At 37.8% G+C, this 20,253-nt stretch overlaps 1 protein-coding gene across 1 annotated transcript in view; it reads right to left on the bottom strand.

Moving 5' to 3' along the window:
• Nucleotides 1–20,253, bottom strand: part of LOC122815534 (tetraspanin-33-like) — a 429,437-nt gene that overhangs the window by 55,403 nt on the left and 353,781 nt on the right. Inside the window, exon 7 of the mRNA XM_044088100.1 lies at nucleotides 8,594–8,755. Within this exon, the coding sequence (XP_043944035.1) occupies nucleotides 8,594–8,755 (162 nt within the window). The remainder of the gene's footprint in view (nucleotides 1–8,593; nucleotides 8,756–20,253) is intronic.

The raw sequence follows: 20,253 nt of genomic DNA, 5'->3' as shown, positions 1-20,253 counted from the left end.
ATAGTCATTACTATTTCTGGGATTGCTTATTTTTGAATATGGCATTATGAGTGAGTGCTTAAACCTTTGTGGTACAGTCTTAGTAAAGAGCATGAGAATGACGTGGGTTACATGTCTATCAAGCATTTCATGTCTTATATGCAGAATTTTGGGATGTAGAGTGTGAAAGTCTCATGGTATTATCTAATAGTTTCTTGACAGTAGATGCAGTGATATTTCTAAAAGGTGAATGTGTGTTGGTCAGATATTTGTACAGATGTACACTTAGGATGTTGGTGTCCATGATGAACAGGGTGTGGAAGTTGGGGGAAGGTTATATCTTTTAGAGCATTAATATAATTGAGAATATGATTGGACTTGGGAAATTTTATTTTAATATCTGTCTATCTGATGTTCCAGAACAGATTTCATTGCTGAAGTTTTCTGTAGTAGATAACCTTTACTGAATTAGTATTAATTTTGGTGATTTTTTTTGTTTGTTTTTTGTAGCTGTTAGTGTTGATTGATTCTTCTTCCATTCTAACCAGGCTCTGTCATGAACTTTTAGTTGTTTTATAATGTGTGTTTGACATGGAAGTTTTTTGGTAGATGTATGTATAGTCCTAAGAAGGAATAGCTTGTTTTGATTAGGTAAGGTAACATTATAGAAGATGGAGACAGCTATTGTGGGGTTGTTGACAGCTTATATTGAGGCCCAGTGTATAGCTTCCACTTCGGGTTAAAGGGTGATTTCAGCAAATTCTGGAATGTTTCTGGTTAGACGTGTTTTACTATGAACTTTTATGTAGGATAATTTAAAAATTTCCAACTTGACAGTACAATGCAGGTATTATTCATAGGTAAGATTTGATTTCTGTCTTAAATTGAAGACTTTCCCCAATAAAGATTATATTTTGATCTGCAGTCACTTTACTCAATCAATTCAAATATTACATTAACTATTATATGATCACTTTCCCTTTTAATTTCTTTGTTCATTTCCCTGGACCCATGCATCCTTAAATTAGGATCAATAAAAATGTTTGCAAGGACTGTACCAATCAATCAATAAATAAACAATCCAGCAATGATTTTGGGGCCAAAACTGCATCACAACTTATATACTTCTCACCAAAGTTGGCCTCTTTCAAGATCCATATGCTATGAATATTCCACTCTCTTGCTACTTACAAGTCTGCTTATTAAAATCAAATATGGAACAACTTTATGATTACCTGGTACTTGAAAAGAAGTTTCCAGAAGTCAATTTTAATAAATATATAATTATTTAGATATACACATAATCCAAAATAAAAAGGTATTAAATGAGGTTTGGAACAGACCATTTTGTCCTGGGACATCTTCAAATGGGTAAGTCCAAAACCTCCTCCTGCATGAACGGCTGGTGCATGGCTCAAAAAAACAAACCAAAGTTAAAAAAGAAAAGCCAGCACTAAACTCCTGGAGTCAGGCAATCTTCATTTAATGTCCAAATAAAATTTTCAAATGGGCCCAGTTACATAGACTAGCAGGAATTAAGAGAATAAGGGGAGGATATGGTTAAATGGGATGGAGGGATGTTTAGGAGGAAATGAGGTAAGGGTAGGGAGGGGCTTACTGGGTTTTGTCAACTGTAACTGAGGTAGGAGTCACATTTTGGTGTGAACTTGCTACCCTCCCGCTCTCCTCCTTTTTATTAGTGGGGATTGTGGTTATTTCAGTTTGGGAAGGCAGAGAAGAAGGGCAGGCTTGCCCTCTTCTGTTCCCCCTGTGGAGCTGGACGTGCAATTCAAGAAGTTGGGAACGAAAGTGACCGGTTGTTCTGTTGGATAAGTTAATGAGCAAGCAGAGCTGCTTATTTGGATGGTGGTGTAATTCAATAAATTGAAGGTGAGTGGGGTAATGCTGTCTTGTTAATGCAAAGATAAGTGAGCAAGTGGGGGACGCTGCTTATCAAGGGTGGGTGGTTGCACTGCCCTTACGGTTATTTTATCCTTTCTTTCATCGATGTTATTAACACTGGTGTTATGTTTTTGGTTGAAATTTATGACTATTGGTTAACAATCTTATTTATGGAAGTTTAATAAAAGTCGTCAAATGTCATTCGGTGTTGTATGCTTATTGAAGTGGACCAGGACAAATACCCAGTATTCAAGTCCACTGTATCAAAACAGAAATGTAAATGATTAAATGCAGACTGTGACAGAAAGTATCCATCATTTATTTTTTAAGCTTAAGTGTTATGACAGAAAATATATTTTTATTATATATTTTTATTTCTTTTTTTCAAACTCAGAACACACAGAACTAACTCCCAACTATATATACGCTCAGTCATTTGTCCTTAGATCTCTATACAATGCTACAGCATATGATATAACATTTTCAAAATATTTTTCTGCAGTAAAAAATTATTGCTGTCACTTGCCTGGAAGAATTCAACTCTTTATTTATATTTCAATTCAGCCCTTCTCTCACAGCAATTAAGAAAATTATAATCTCTCTCCCCAAGAACACAAGAATAAACTCCCTAATCTAGATATATAACAACAAATTTTGCAGATATTTTACAAGCTAATAGCACCATTCTAGATTTTGCAAATATTTTACAAGTTAATAACACCACTTTAGAACCTAACACACCATACATACATATCATGAAGCTATTAACACCATTTCTCTTAAAGCTAGTCTAATCTTACATAATAAAAAATGGATTTCTGACAGGTTCTTTAATTTAACTAAAAATCATTGTAATTTACAAACTAGAAAAAAGACCCCAAATACTGAAAACAATATCTGAAAAAAGACCTCAAATATTGAAAGTTGTAGGCAATCACCCTTTTTAATTTATTTTACAAAATTTGTGTTAAATTAGTACTTCCTCCTACTCTTAAACTCCTTCCTGGACTTACATTATTATTTATATTTAGTTATGTCTGTGGAAGACATATGTCCACAAACAATCCTATTTACTTTTCTTTGTGTTTCTTTGGTTGGTTAGTTGTTTACCATGGTAGTGGACTGATCCAGGCTGACCCATTTCAGCCACAGCTTGGGAGTAAAAATGTATACAATTTCTATAGAAGTATAACAGATTAAACTGACAAAAATAGAAAATGTACAAACATAGAAAGAATCCCATTTGATGATAACTACATCATTGATAAAACAGAAATATAATTATTAAACAACTGTATGCAGGATAATTGAATATTTTATTTATGCATTTATTTGGTGCAAATAATATAGAACTACATTAATCCTTGTAGAAACATATAATTGAATATTTTATTTATGCATTTATTTGGTGCAAATAATATAGAACTACATTAATCCTTGTAGAAACATACACACTCAAATCTCTATCACTGCAACTGATGCACAAACAAGCTTTCAGTATAATGTACAGAAAATTCATTTTTTTCTTCCTAAAAATTAAATTTTTGACTGTAATCAATATCAATTAAGTTTTATTTTCACATACACATTTTATTTCCTCATAACACTCAAGTGTAATACAGGTGTTCTCGTTATCAATTAAGTTTTATTTTCACATACACATTTTATTTCCTCATACAATCTAACAAAAATATTTGAACCAGATTTTCCATGGTTGCTTCACCCCTTAGCTCTCTGGATACCACAAACTGCTTCATGGATTAACACATTTTCAAAATATATAGTCTTCTTTCTTCTGACTAAAATGATTCATCTTGAGGAACCTCTTCTGGAATCCTCTATTATTGCCAGCTAATTTCTGCTGCAAAGTGCTTCCCTTAAAGTAAGATCCAAATCACTGAAAGCTTCCTCCTTCAGCGACACCTAACAGAGTCTTAAGTTAAAACCAAAGGGCCTAGCTGCACAACTCATAATCTCATCACACATAACTTGTTATAAAACTGAGACAATCTTCATCTCAAGTGGTTGTTCAACAATAATCATGACATCTCAACACATCAGTTACTAAATGTTTGGTGGCCTTATGCACTCAGTGTAAGATTTCTTTGAAATCAAGCTATTCAAAATTGGTATTTCACTGGCTGTATTTGCTCCCTACTATAACAACCTGAATTCCAATTTTATGAAAGAACTGCATCTGCAGTCAAGAAGGATTCTGGAACAACATCAGTTGGGATTACCATGTTATACAGTCTTTGTGGTCTGAAATGAATGAACTGGAATCATAATCTTGGAAAAACAATATCCTTCTGTTACATGACATGGACTGTTATCCTTTAACACAAAAGCATCAAAGCACAGCAAACATTATTTTATTAAGCTCTACCACAACCAAAAGACTAGTTCTTTCATAGTGGCATTAATCTTGCCATATTCATTCCATCTGCATGAATGCTGAAGTTATGTTAGTGATGTCATACATTGCAAGCAATTTTTTATCATCTAAATATTACACTATATAAAAATGACAATTATTGGGGGGGGGGTAATTCTCTCCATTTTGTATTCTATACCTTTTAACCCTCTCTTTCATCATTTTCTTTAATTTCAGTCATTGTCGTCTTCATCATCATCATCATCATCATCATTATCAACCCCTTGTGTTCCCATTTTTACATGAGATTGGGGTGTTGTATCATCTGTCACCTTCTATCTTCATTAAATGCCATTCTCCTACCTTCTTCTTCATTCAGGCCTGACTGTCATTAATTTTCTCTCACACAATCCATCCACCCTCATTTCCTCTTGCCTTCTTCCTGTAAATGAGCTACTGTAATCTGGTCTATCTCTCTCTGACCTTCTGTGCAATTGCAGCTACTCAGGCTTCTGCTCTAGTGTCATCATTTCTTTGTCTGACACACAGTGTGCATCCTACCACTCATCTCACAGACTTCATTTCCATCACCTCTAGCTTTCTCAAAGGCTCTGTTTCACTGCCTAGGTTTCTGTACCATACAGTAGTAGTGGTTCAACCACTGTTTTTAATTTGACATTCTTCTGCCACACACTACTCCTAAAACTCTGTACCAATTGGCTACAGCCCCTCAGATTCCAGCTTTAACCTTCTCATTCAGTCTTACCTTCTTCTCTACCATCCATCCCAGATACTTGAATCTATCAACCCGTTCCAGTATTTTCTCTTCTAATTCAATTTTCAACTTTTTCTGATTTCACCCATTAGCTGCCATTACAACTGTTTTATCTGTGCTCAGATTCATCCCATATGCCTTCAGCTTTACATTCCATTCCACTGTCATTTGCTGATGTTCTTGTTCAAAGTCTGCCTGTAATGCTATATTGTCTGCATATAGCAACTTTGTTGATCTATCCTCTCCAAACTGTTTGCTAATGTAGTCCCTCACTGATATGAACAGTGTTCAAAGCTGAACCCTGATGCACCCCCACTCCCACTGGGAACCCATCTGTGAGTCTGAATACTTTCCTTAATTGTGTCATTGGGTCCCTGTACATAGCCTGCACTAATTCTACCCTTGTTTTTGATACTTCAGATGATCGTAGGCCTGTTCAAATTAACTTTCTTGGCACCTTATCATATGTTTTCTCTAAGCCTAGAGATGTCCAGTTAGATTCTTCCCTTATCTCTAGCTTCTTCTCAGCTATTTGTCTCACTGCAAACATCAGATTGGTTGTACTGCATTCTGATCTGAATCTGAACTGCTCATCTCCCATCTTACTTTATACTACTCTGCATATTTGCTTATCAATCACTATCTCCAGAATGTTCATACAATTTTACAGGAGTTTGATACCTTTGTACTGCCCACAGCTGTGAATGTCCCTTTTCTTATTGTACAGTGGCACTTGAATGCTTATTGTACAGTCATCTGGGATATGCCTTTCTTTCCAAACTGATATGAGCACCCCAAGGAGCCATTTTTCCCCCTGACTAACCTAACATCTTAATCATAGCTGCTGTGACCTAATCTTTGCCTGCTGCTTTCCTTGGCCATCCTTTCCTTAGTGCTGTTCTTACTTCTTAAAGATTGGGCTCCTATTCATCTTTCATTAAAGGCTGTGTCTGCAGTATTACAGCTTGTGTAGAGATTTCTTCATTCAGAAGCTGCTGGAAGTACTCCTTCCCTCTGAGTTTGATGTCCTGTGGACTGGTGAGTAGGTTGTTGCTGGCATTCCTTGTGAAAGGTGTCTGATGACTATTTTCTTTATCTTTTTGCTTTGGCTTGCAGCCTGATAGACTTTCTTTGTGCCCTCTGCTGAGCCACTTTCCAGAAGGTGGAATGTGATTTACTATTGAAACTGCTCTTTTAACCTCTTGCACTTTGTTTCAATCTCCCACTTTTTCCTGCACTCCTTCTTTCATTTAATGACTTCTTGAGCTTCTGTATTCCACTACCAGCTTTCCTTATGCACCTTATTTCCATACCTGAATTAACTGTATATCTGTTCTATAGTCCTTACACATGCTGTTTTGAGGTGTTGCCATTCTTTTTCATCTTATCTATTTCCTCTTCTTTCTGAGGTGCTTCCTTGAACTCTTGCACTTTCTCTCCAGTCAACTTCCAGATCTTCTGACCTGAGAGCCTTTTATGACCACTGCTTGCAGCTACCAACTAGTGGTTTATGCTGTGGGCCAACTGCTTCACTGGGAATGACTTTACAATCGCTGAAGTCTGCCTGAGCTGCACGTTGGCTATTCTCATATGTGATCTTGTGATTGTCTCTTTCGCTGAACCATGTGTTTGTCACCATCTAGCCATTTGACAGACAGAAATCTAGCATGATCTTCCTTCTTTATTCCTGATGCCCCACCCATATGAACCCAGACAGTCCTTGTATAAAGTTCTGTCTGATCTAATATGTGCATTCAGGTCCCCAATTATCAACACTAACTAACACTGTCCTGCTTTATCTAGAAGGTCTTGCAACTGCAGCCTGAATACACTCTTTTCATCAGTTTCACCACCCTGCTATGGGCCATAGGCTGAGATTATGAATACTAACTTTTCCTTACACTGGAGTTTGATTGCCATGAGCCTGTTACTAATTATGGCAACATCCATTCAATGAAGCGTGGGTAAACGGCGGGAGTAACTATGACTCTCTTAAGGTAGCCAAATCCCTTGTCATCTAATTAGTGATGCACATGAATGAATGAACAAGATTCCCACTGCCCCTACCAACTATCTAGTGAAACCACAGCCAAGGGAACAGGCTTGGCAGAATCAGCGGGGAAAGAAGACCCTGTTGAACTTGACTCTAGTCTGGCACTGTGAAGAGACATGAGAGGTGTAGAATAAGTGGGAGGCCTCAGCTGCCGGTGAAATACCACTACTCTTATTGTTTTTTCACTTACCCAGTGAGGCAGGGGGGTGAGCCCCACTGGGGATCTTGCTTCTGGCTCCAAGCACCCAGGTGTTCAAATGCAACCCGCTCCAGAGAAAGTGTTAGGTGGGGAGTTTGACTGGGGCAGTACACCTCTCAAAGAGTAATGCAGGTGTCCTAAGGTGAGCTCAGGGAGGACAAAAACCTCCCATGGGGTAGAAAGGTAAAAGGTCGCTTGATCTTGATTTTCAGTATGAATACAGACTGTGAAAGAGTAGCCTCACAATCCTTCTGGCTTTTGGGGTTTTAAGCAGGAGGTGTCAGAAAAGTTACTGCAGGGATAGTTGGCTTGTGGCGACCAAGCATTCATAGCAATGCCGCTTTTTGATCCTTCGATGTCGGGTCTTCCTATCATTGTGAAGCAGAATTCACCAAGCGTTGTATTGTTCACCCACTAATAGGGAATGTGGGCTGGGTTTAGACCACCGTGAGACAGGTTAGTTTTACCCTACTGATGATGTGTTGTTGCGATAGTAATCCTGCTCAGTACGAGGAACCGCAGGTTCAGACATTTGGTGTATGTGCTTCTAAAGCCTCTCCCTCACCACAATTTCCACACCATTACTAGCCTGTTCTCCTCTTGGGTTATAGACTCTTGATCTCAAGCCACGTGGCATTGATGCACTGCCTGCCCATCTTTTTTTCATGGATACAGAGGATGTCCAAACTCATCCTTACCATCATATCATCCTCTTCTAAGCTGCTTCCTGTTGGTGAACCCATACTGAGTTTAGCAATCCTTAGTTTGTGTTTGCCAGTTTGATTGGTTTTGTATCCAGCTTTCTCTCAACACAGCCATCTCAGGTAACCCAAACTCGTAACTGGGCATCGACCAGCCAGTAGCTTATTGACCCAGGGCTGCTGAGCTTTATGGCGGGTGCATGGTTAGCATGGGTTCCAGCAAATACTCGTCCATTTTTGGTGACATTAGTAAAGGTGACCAAATCATCTAGATTCAGTTTCTTTAATGTCAGTATCAATACTTTATTATCTTTATTTGGTTTATGTTCCATATATTCTAAAATATAACAATTAAAATTAAAAAAAAAATCAATGTATCTCAGGGAGAAAAATGCATACTTACAAAACATTATTAATAAATATTCCATCTCATGAAAAATCACATATGGACTGATTGTATCTCAGGGAGAAAAAAAATATGCACTATAATTTCACAGGAGGCACATTCTGTAATTGACATTAGGACAAAGGTGGATCTGAAAATGAAACTGCAAACAAGAAAATGCCCAGAAAAGACAGCACAACAAGGACACATAAATAAGAATCTTACCTGTGGCAAAGCAAGTCCTAGAACAAGTGCGCCAACTAGAAAGAAATGGTCTTTTATATAATCAGCTGCCTTGTATGCACAGCCTTCTGGGTTGATAAGTTTGCTAGCTTCTAGAATGCCAAGGTTCTGGGTCCCATAACCACACATTGTATTTATAACAGTCTATAAAAACATTATAATTAGAAATTTCATTTTTGATTTTAATATAAATGCAGTACACATTAATGTTATGCTTAAATGCACATACTTCAGTAAATGTTTAGTAACACAGTACCTGTAAAGGACAGGAAATGTACATTTTCATATTTCATGAAAATATTCAGCATCGTTTACAAGAGAATGTTATGGAGACAACATGATACATGAGGTGTATAACAGACTATTGTTCTTTTATGACAACTGATGCTTCTTGAATGTAAGGTGGCCAGGAATTCAGGTGTGCCATACTGCAGAGCACTTGGAGAAACCTTAAGTAGCTACAAACCTGGGGAGCACAGCAGCTTCACATTCATTTTCTATCATTATACTTTATCTAGTTCAGGGTCACAGGCAGTGGGAGCCTATCAAGTGAACAACTGATGCATGTCAAGAAGCACTCCTGCATGAGCTGCTTGTCCATTACAGGACACATGCAGAGTGACACACAAAACAGATGCATAGCACAAACACACACACACACACACACACACACACACACACACACACACACACACACACACACACACACACACACACACACACTCACTCACTCACTCACACACATACACATATGAGTGCACAAACAGAGAAACAGGAACATAATCACACAGACACGCACACACGAGCTTGAGCACACACACACACACACACACACACACACACACACACACACACACACACACACACACACACACACACACACACACACACATACACACACACACTCACTCACTCACTCACACACATACACATATGAGTGCACAAACAGAGAAACAGGAACATAATCACACAGACACGCACACACGAGCTTGAGCACACACACACACACACACACACACACACACACACACACACACACACACACACACACACACACACACACACACACACACCTGCAAAATGAACATTACCATTTCACTTACTGGCATGTCTTCTGGATGAGGAAGAAACTGGATCTCCCAGCAAAAACCCTTATGTTCACAGGGATGACATGCAAATACTCTGCAGAAGGAATAGAACCAAACCAAGAAGAAAGCACTGTAAGGAAGCAGTGCTAACTACTACAGCATTGTGTCACCTGACTTCATCATAGGCTTACTCTAAACATTAAAAATGCATTACTAACCATTCAAATTCACAAGTTGTTCTAAATGTTCCAGAAGTATTCATTTGTTATTTATTAGGTCCACTGAATTAATCCATAGTGCCTCAGCTGCTCCTGAAATGGTTATTTGCAGAATGAAAGAAAAATGAAAAACTCTTATATGAGGAAAATGAACTGCAAGTAACAGCAAATCTTGCTTTCCCTTAATGAAGGGGCATCTCAATCATCCCCATGTGGGAGGCCTCATAGACTGTAAAATGCTACCAATGTGCTATAAACTGTTACTAATATAGTCACCCCACCTCAAAAATAAACATCTTCTCATTTCTGGTACTATGAGAATTTGATCCATTCTAATACCTCCCTGCCATATGATTCAATGGGAATGGAACGGCAGCTTTATGAAGCAGCCAGAATCAGTTCGACGATCCTGCATATTAATATTTTAATTGTTCAAATAAGGGAATGTTTTAATATTTACCTAGTATTAAAATCCACCCCTCATTTAGCAAGCAGTAAGTCCATTGCATTTTCTAAAGTGTCACTCAGACATATGCCTTGGATGTCTGTCATATGTATCTCTTCAATCATAGCACAGCAGATGGGTTTACAGATGACTCAGTTAAACTTACTCGTACCTCTAGAAACTTTGGATATTGCAAAGTTAGAAACTTTGGGAATCTTCCATCAAATTTTCACCAATATGCACCAAATTTAGAATGAGTTGAATTAGTTAATAACTATTAATTAAAGTGGTTCAATCAAAACAAAAGAGATAACTGAAAGTAACTGCATTAAATACAGTACGTAACTTACAGAGATTTTAGATATATTCAGATAAAGCATTGAAACATAGTTCTGCAACACAGAACAAAAAATTGAACATTAGCAATGATCTCTGAAAGAAAAGGGTCATCAACAAGTACAAATTAATAATAACTAAATATTTCAGTGGAAATAGTAATGTGAAATAATCAAGCTATATTAATAGTAGCATAGTATAAATATTATTCTCATACAAGAAGCTAAAATACTCGAGACTTCCTACAGTCATATCAGCAGACCATTAAATTTAAATGAAAGATAATTAAAAAGTAAAAACTCTAAATAAATTCAAATATTAAAATAAGGAGACAAGTAAATATAGAAAAAACATATCAAATTGTTAAATTTTAACTTAAATATAATTTAAAAGAACACATTTTAGTTAAATAATGGGTACAGAAGACATCCTTTAAACTGTGATGAATTATTTAGCTGAATGCAGTCTTAATCACTTTTTTGCTCTTCTCAGAACCTTATCTGATGGCTATTCATTCTAGGAGAACAGAGGTGAGGTATTCCTTGGCTAGGCGATAGCCCTATGTCAATTCATTCCTACCCAGACATCCATCTGGCAAGAGATGGGTGGTAGGGAATGGTCCTGGGAAATGACTTCCCCTTTCCCCACTGGAAGCACCACCCCTTCCCACAACAGCTTCTTCAAGCCTGCAATTGCTGTATCTGGAGGGGAAACATGCCTCTGATACATGTTTCCCCTTGGGTACATCATGGTAGACAGAACTTGGCAGGGTCAAAGCTCCACTTGGTGAAGACCTAGTGTTCCCACTAGATGTTCATGCAGGACACCAGCCAGAGTCATCTCCCTCCCCCCAGGATGGCTGAGCCAGCAGCTCCCATCCTTTGCAGCCAGTTCCTACATTCACCTTAATCTCTAGTCCAATTCAGGTTGGCTGCTACATACTCAACCCTTTACACCACAGAGCTGGACACTTTTAATTATTGTTTTGAATCAGGTTCACTGAATTTGTTTTCAGTGATCGTCCTTCACCCATATGATTCACCCAACAGAAATCTCTACTTGGCTGACTCTGTTTTCTTCCTCTTTTGTTTTGGTAAATAAAATACATAACAAATGTGGAATAACTAGTTTATTTTAACTACCGTACCCTAAAAATAATAAACAAGCAACCCCCATTATAAGCAGCTTAAGTATTTACCTTAGAAATTTTATGAAAAGAGGACAGTTAGAATTCACTGACTGTTCCATTTCATCAGGCTGACCTTTCACAAAGTGAGGGCTGTCATGCATAATGACAGTGAACATCTGGCTGGGTGCCAGAGGGATAGCTGAAAGAAGTAGGAACATGAATAGGAACATGAATTTGGAAACCAGTACTCCTCTTGTCTTGGAGGGAAGGATCAGAATTTTTAGATACCTGGAAAAACCCTGGTAGAGGCTAGGGGTGTTACAACAGGCATGCACAAGACAAAAAAGGAAACTTTTGGCAAATATTCATATAGGTGTTTGCATGTGAGCATGCATATGCTTCTGTGTTAGGACTTCATTGCATATCATTTTTTAGGTAACAAAATAGGTAAAGCTTAAAAGGAAACTTATGTATTTGCAACTTAAGGATGCCTGAAACCTTAAATGCCCAGTTCTGACCTCCCTCAGCATAGATAGAACAGGGAATGAAAGAGAAAAATAATGGTGATTGCAGGGAAAGCAGAGTTAATGAACTTAAAGTCAACAGTTAATAGGTAAAAAATGTAAAAATAAAGCAAAAAAATCCTGTTAGTGGCATGGCGGGCTGGCTCCACTATGTCTATTACGATACATGGAACTGATCACCATTTACCGAATTCCATCATAACATCTTGTTGTTACACCATTGTTAGGAAGTCACTTTCTTGTGGCATCACAGCCAGTATGTCACACAAGTACTAGAGTGGTGTAGAACAGGCCTAAACATTTTAGAAGAATGGAAGATTAAACATCTCCCCTCAACAAATATGTCAGTTTACTTTGCATAATATTTAAATATCCTACAGCTGTGGCTGTCATATGTTAAATATATGGCACAATATACACAGAACTATATACTTCTCAAGGACAAAATGACTTACACAAACATGAATGAAACACCCAGTATATGTGCAGCCTTATGAAGCACATGTGGCAGTTAACCTGAATACAAGCATTGTACTACCTTTTTCTTCCCCCAAACCACTAACATAGACTTTGAAGACCGATATGGGGTTTTGATAAACAAAATCTGTTCACTTATTTAAGCTACATATTCCAGTTTCTCAGCAGACTATTTATTTTATTTATTTATTTTACATTTGTTGACAGGGATAGTCCGACTGGATGCATGTCCATTTTCAGCGGAGGCCCGGGGAGAAAAGCTCCAAGGGTAAGCAGATACAGCATTACATAATACCAGCATTACATATTACAAACAGACTATTTACAGAGATTACATAAGAAAGCAAGTTAAACAAAGTTCCACAGGTTACAGTTAATCCTGAGCACAAGTCAGGATTAAATTAAATTACACAGTAAACTGGTTAACAGATTTTTACACATTCTAGAGAGAGTTAGCCAGGCTTGATACAGTGACATAGCCAGTTAAGTGACAAATGTTGTTTGAGTCTAGTTTTAAATTGACCTAAGATGGAAAGTAAGGTAATATCAGCTGGAAGAGAGTTCCAGGATCTACTTACAGAGTTTGCAAAGAGAATCACCGGCTGTGTTATTAATTTTGCTAGTCTGAATTAGTAGTTTGTTAGAGGATCGAAGCGGTCTAGGATTGTTATAGGGGGTGATTGTATTTTTAAGTGCAGGAGTATTGTCTGGATTATAGAGGATTTTATGGGCCATAATCAGTTGGTTATACTGGATTAGGCTGGGTAGTTCAAGCCACCCAAGCTGATTTAGATTGATGCAATGATGTGTCCTAAAAGGCAGCCCAGTGGCAAACCTGGCAACGTGGTTGTAGCAAATTGAGAGTTTGTTAAGGACAGTTTTGTTCAAATTCGAGAGTAGAGGGGATGCATACAGAAGGGTTGAAAGAAGGTGAGAGCGAGCTATGGCAATTTTAGCTGGAGGGGTTAGGAAGGCTTTTATTCTGTAAAGTGACCCTAGTTTTTTATTGATGGTTTTGATAGTTTGGTTAACATGTAGGTCAAATTTTAGATTATTGTCTATGATGACACCTAATAGTTTTGTAGATGGGTCAGGGGAGATTATTGTGCCATCATTTGATTTTATGGTAAAGGTGAAAGTGGTAGACCTACGTGTTGGTGAAAATAACAGCATTTTAGTTTTTTTGGGATTTAGGATCAGACGATGTTCAGAAAGCCAGTTTTCTATTGTATTAAAGGTGGTCTGGGTAGATGACCATAACTCTACTGGAGATGTGGCTGAGCAAATCAGAGTAGAGTCATCAGCATATTGGATACAGCTGACTTTTGGGATGACAGTATAAAGGTCGTTAATGAAGATGGAGAACAACAAGGGCCCTAGTATAGAGCCTTGTGGTACTCCAAGGGTGTTAGGTAGAAGGTTAGAGAGTTTGTTCTGCCAGAGGACAGGCTGCTGTCGACCATTCAGATAGGATTGAAACCACTGGAGGGCTCCAGTATCTAGACAGAATGTTTGCAGGGTGTGGATTAAAAGTTGGTGATCAACCATATCGAATGCCTTGGAAAGATCCAAAAAGAGGGCTGAGGATATATAATTATTGTTGCGATTATAGTTTATGGTGTTAGTAAAGGCTAGGAGGGCTGAAGTAGTGCTGTGATGAGGACGGGAGCCATGCTGAGTGTCTGCCATAAGGCGATTTTGGATTAGGTGGTGCATGAGTTGTCTATGAATACATTTTTCCATAATCGTTGCAAGTGGAGAGAGTATAGCTATTGGCCTATAATTGGAGAATTCAGTAGAGCTGCCTCCTTTGTGAAGTGGGATTACATAGGATATTTTCCAGATGGTGGGAATTATAGCTTCTACTATGGTTCGATTGATTAGTATGGAGACGGGGTAAGCAATAGCATCAACAGATTTTTGTAGGTACTCAGCAGGGAGTTGATCAGCAGAAAGTATAGTGGGTTTTAATTTTTTGATCAAGGTACGGATAAGTGAAGTGGTGATTGGTTGGAAGCTGAACGCGAGTAGGTTTCTAGGGGTGCTACTTTCAGGACGAGGGGAGCTAGGAGGTAGTTTGCTAGCTAGGGCTTGAATTGTCTCAGTAAAGAATTGGTTAAAACTATCAGAAACATCTTCAGGGGTTTTATCAATAGTAGCAGCAGGGATTGGGGTTGAAGTTTGTCCAGGATGTAGTAGATTATTTAAACCTGCCCAAAACTTCTGAGGGTTATTTTGATTTACTGTCTGCAAATTACAGTAGTATTGTTTTTTGTCTTGTAAAATTGATTTTTTGGTTTCGTTCCTGGATTGCCTGTATTTAATGTGATCTTGGGGGTCTTTAGAAGAATGCCATAAAGCCCATGCTTTGTTTCTAAGGGTAATTTTGAGTTTAGACTCTATAGAAAGCCATGGTGCAGTTTTTGCCTTGGTTCTCTTTGAACGAACAGGTGCATGCAAATCAAGAATCTCAAGGAATTTGTTGTTAAAGTATGCTACTGCTTCCTCTAAGGGGAGGTGTTTTAGAACAGACCAATTACATGAGTTTAGTTCTTGTTGGAATTTGGCAGGGTCAAAGTTTTTATTGTTTCTAACCTTTCTGAGTAAGGGTTGTTGGGAATTAATGGTTTTGTGCTTAATTACATATGTGAGAAGGTGATCGCTTAGGCCATTAAGGAGGGTACCAGAGGTGTACAGTTGGGGATGACTGTTTATGAGTACCCAGTCAAGTATACTTTCTTTATGGTTGGGTTTACCTATCCTGGTAGGGGTGGATATGATTTGTGTAAATGCATGCAGGTTAATATGGGTGGTTGGGGATTCTGAGGAACAGGTGCCCCAGTCTATGTTAAAGTCTCCAAGTAGTAGGGTTTCTTGGGGGTAGTAACATGATAGCCAGTGCAGGATATCTTCAAATGTAGATATATTATTACCTGGGGGAATGTACATACCGATGATATTAATGCATTTATTTTTATTAAGTTGCAATTTGGTGGCAAGAATCTCTGAGTTATTAATCTGAGGAGGTTGTATTACATATATGGTGACATTCAACTCATATTTATAGAGTACAGCTACCCCACCCCCCCTTCCTCGAAACACGATCCAGCATGTGTATGTTGTACCCAAATGGTAACACTTCATTGTCTGTAGTGTTAGGTTTTAACCGGGTTTCAGATAAACAGAGAATCTCAGGGGAGTGGACATCCAGAAGTGCATGCAGTTCATGTACCTTGTTATTAATGCTTCTAATATTGAGATGACAGACTAGGAGAGAGTTAGTTGGCCTATTAATTGTAGGTTTGTAGCTTAGATTGCAAGTAGAGGGGGTATGTGTATCTGAAGTGAGTGGGCCAGGGTTGGTGTGAATATCACCACCAAGTATTAGGTTGAGTCTATACTTGGTGATGAACTTCAGGAATTTGTTTATTATTTTGTGGTAGTGTTTGGATCTAGAGCTAATGTGCCTGGGGTTGAGATGTTGATAGACTGGTACTGTAAGTATAGTTGAAGGTGGAAGGATTTACAGCTGGGGTGATAGTATGGCCTTTTGGGACCTGAAATCCCATGAGAAACTGTTTTTCATACAAGGTAAGGAGGTATGGTGTGAACAAGTGGGGTAGTAAAGAGGAGTATATCATTATCTGTGATTCAGCTAGTGAGTTAAGGAACTGTTTTACCTGGTGATGCAACACCAGAAGATAGAGTGGTGAGGTAAAGGTACTGGAAGGGGGATGGGAGAATGCCAGATGGAAGCTAATAGGTGCTATTAAAATGTAGGTAGTAGAATGGGGGTGGGTGGAATTATCCCAGATGAAAGCAGATAGGATCTAAAAAGCGGGGGAGTGGCTATAGTACTATAAATTTAGAGGTACTGGGGGCGGGAGGTAATTGGGGGCAGGGAGGGGAGCGAAGAGAGCCCGAGTGTAGCGAGGGCAAATGTAGCGGGGCTATTGCAGTTTACAAGGTTGAACGTAGCGGGGCTATTGCAGTTTACAAGGTTTCCTATGGTGTCCTAAAGCTATAAGGTAAGTATTACAGCTCTTAATGTAAGAGTCAATTTACTTCAGTTATAGGGGAAGGAGGCAACCACTCAAGTAGAAACAAAGAGCCCTATGGCTGACCAATATGGTGACCTGCTTAATTACAAAGCACTGTAAGTGAAAGCTTAACAAATGCTTTTTGTGTGTGCAACCTACTCTGTTTAAATGTTGAGAGAAATTGATTGCAGTCCTGTAGACATCATTTTGTAGGGAACTGTAGAGTTCAATCTGCTTAAATGCTGAGAGAAACTGATTTTGTTATGGTGACCAATTGCAGTCCTGTAGACACCGTTTTGTAGGGAACTGTAGAGTTCAACTAGGAAGAGAGAAAAGCAGAGATTCTAGGGTAAGCATGAAGGCAATAACAGGCATTTTCTCAACCCTATCCTAACTCCCCAGTACCTACCTGATTGCTGACATAATCATTTCAAGGCAGTCTGACACTTTCAAATGAGACTGGCCAGTAATGGAGTAGATAAGAGTCTGGATTCCGGCACATATACTGGAAAAATGGGAACAGTGGACTAAACAGGCATCGTATATTGAGTCAAAGGCACACATCCTTTTTGCTTGTTCCTCTTGGTAGAAGTGCATATGCACTGATACATACATACATACAAATATTTCAGGCATGGGCTTTAATGACCTTCTAGCTTGCCAATATACCAAAACACTTGTTCCCATAATAAGTGTCCAGGCTGTTCTTAAAAATATCTGAACTAGTACTTGCTTTAATGTCATTTGGTAGTCTGTTCCATGCATCAGCTACTCTGTCAGAGAACCAATTAATACACTTCTCATTCCTATACAATCTTCTACATCGGTTGTCTGATATTCTCTAGTACATTCTGATAACCCCAAACATTCTCAGAAGTAGTTGTCTCTAAATGCCCTATATAGCTGAATAAGATCTCCTTTTCGATATCTGTAAGAGACACTATACAAGTTCAGATATTTTAGTCTTTCATAATAACTTAAATTTTCACATCCATGGAAACTCTTGGTATATTTCCACTGCACTCTTTCCAGTTTACTTGTGCTTGTTTTCTTATAGGGTTTCCATATTGTTATTCCATACTCAAGTTTGGGTCAAATGTAACGAACAAACAATGACTTCATTATTTTTGATTTCTTAGACTTTTTAAATTTTTTTATACAACCTATAGTTCTATAACTGCCATTAACCAATTGGTTGATAGGATTAGAAAAAGTCATAGCTGAATCTACCCATATACACAGGTCCTTAAATGAGTTTACAGTTTCAATCACTATGTGCTGTAGTAAACCTTTCAATTTATGTCTCCCAAATCTCATATGCTTAGTTTTTGATGTATTTATCCACATATTATTCTCCTGTGCCCAAATGGTCAATTTAGTCCAGTTATTTTGCTGACATGTCTTATCTGTAAGACATGTAATCATTTTACCCAATATCAGGTCGTCTGCATATAGAATGTAGAACACCACAGATGAAAAAGTTAGATCTGAAAGATACAATCTAAACAAGTAAGGGCTTAGGACAGAGCCCTTTGGGACACCCTGACTGTAATCAAGGATTTCACCTGTCCAGTTGCTGTATAATACTTGCAATGTCCTATTCGTAAGATATGCAGATATCCAGCTTATCAAGAGTACATCAATACCTAGTTGTGCTAATCTATTTGATCAGTGTTTTGTGTCTGACCCTGTCAAATGCTGACATTAAATCTATATAAATTACATCACAGCACAATTTTTCATTCATAGCTGTTATTATATTGTTATAGAGCATCATGTTACAGGTGGTAATAGATCTGTTTTCGCCATATGTATGCTGATATATGGTTTCAAGTCCCAACCTATCCAGTTCTGACAATAACTTATCTAATATTACCTTCACCATTATTTTTCCACAGCATAAAAGTAGACTTAAGAGTATATATGACTCCGGATTTGTCCTAGTCCCCTTTCCCTTAAAGACAGGTTTAATAAGCACATGTCTCCAATCTTGAGGAATCTCAACATATTTATATGACCTAGTGAATAATAGATATAATGGTACTGTAAGTTTTTGCTGAAGTGTTCCCAGGTCATTGTTACTAATTCCGTCTCCTCCCTGTGCTTTGGATCCAGTTTGCTCAGTTCTTTTTCAATATAATCTAATTTGATTCCAGTATTTGAGACTACCTGGATGTCACTAGGACAACTTATCATCCCTTTTTGTGGACCCAAACTGTTTTGCATCACATTTTGTAAATATGTCTATAATCTGTTGTGTCTGAGAATAAATTTTAGAATCTGCACACAGTTTATCAATTTGTCTGTCTTTACTCCTTCCACATCTTATGTATCTATAAAAAGGTTTCCTATTATGCTCAATATCTTTATATAAATTTTCTTCAAATTGTTCTTAATCTTGTCTCACACTATGCTTAATCTGTTTGTCCAGCTTGTTTATTTTAGTTTTCAAAGTTGTAGTTTGACCTCTCTTCCATTTCTTATATTTTTTGCCTGTCACCTTAAACAGATATCTTGTGCTTATGGAAGTATATCCCCCTGATGTTGTATGCCTAGATCCTGATGTTAAACATTTTTTTTTTATTTTTTGCACCCAAACAATTTCTCTTTCAAAACTTTCCACATTCCATCTTCAGTTTTTCCAATACATCACTCCAGTTAGTTTTACATAGTGACTGTTTTGCTTCCATATAATGTGTAATCAACCTTCTGTGCATTGGCTTAGATTTCAGTTTGGCAGAATTATCTAGCTACAAATTAATCTTTATAACACCATGATCACTGCACATTAATGGTGGTAAAACTTGACTTGAAGATACAGTAATATCTTTGGGAATACAAACAATGTCTAGTATGTTCCATCCCCTGATAGTTTTTTTTTACAGTCTGAAGCAATTGTTGTTCCTGAATATACGCTGTGAATAATTTCCTTACTAATGTTGTTGAATCAATAGTATTCCAGTCTGTTTCTGGTAACTTTAAGTCCCCAGCTAATATTATTCTTCCCTCCTGTGTTTCATGCAAGAAATGTATGAATTTCTCTAGGTCATCTGCACTTGACTTTGGTGGTCTATACACTCCAACAATTGTAATATGTTCCATTGTTGTCTTTATTGTCACAGTTACACAGTCTATAGTATTGGTGCTATCACTGAACAAGTAGTAATTACAGGTCTCAAAGATATCTTTAATACCTATCATAACACCTCCACCTGATTTTTTGTTGGCTTGTCTGTTACAGGAAAAACATTTATACCCTGACAGAACTGGTTTGCAGTCATTATTCTTTAACCATGTTTCACAAACAATAATAACATCAATCTTGTGGGAACGTGGGAAATTTTTCAGTAAAAAACTTTATTATTAATGCTAGCATTAAGAAACA

Source organism: Protopterus annectens, chromosome 11.part0, assembly GCF_019279795.1.
Source record: "Protopterus annectens isolate FY-2018-M chromosome 11.part0, PAN1.0, whole genome shotgun sequence".
In the NCBI taxonomy this organism is placed as follows: domain Eukaryota; kingdom Metazoa; phylum Chordata; order Ceratodontiformes; family Protopteridae; genus Protopterus; species Protopterus annectens.
The sequence above is the reverse complement of the archived record's forward strand: the minus strand, read 5'-3'. Positions and strand labels throughout refer to the sequence as shown.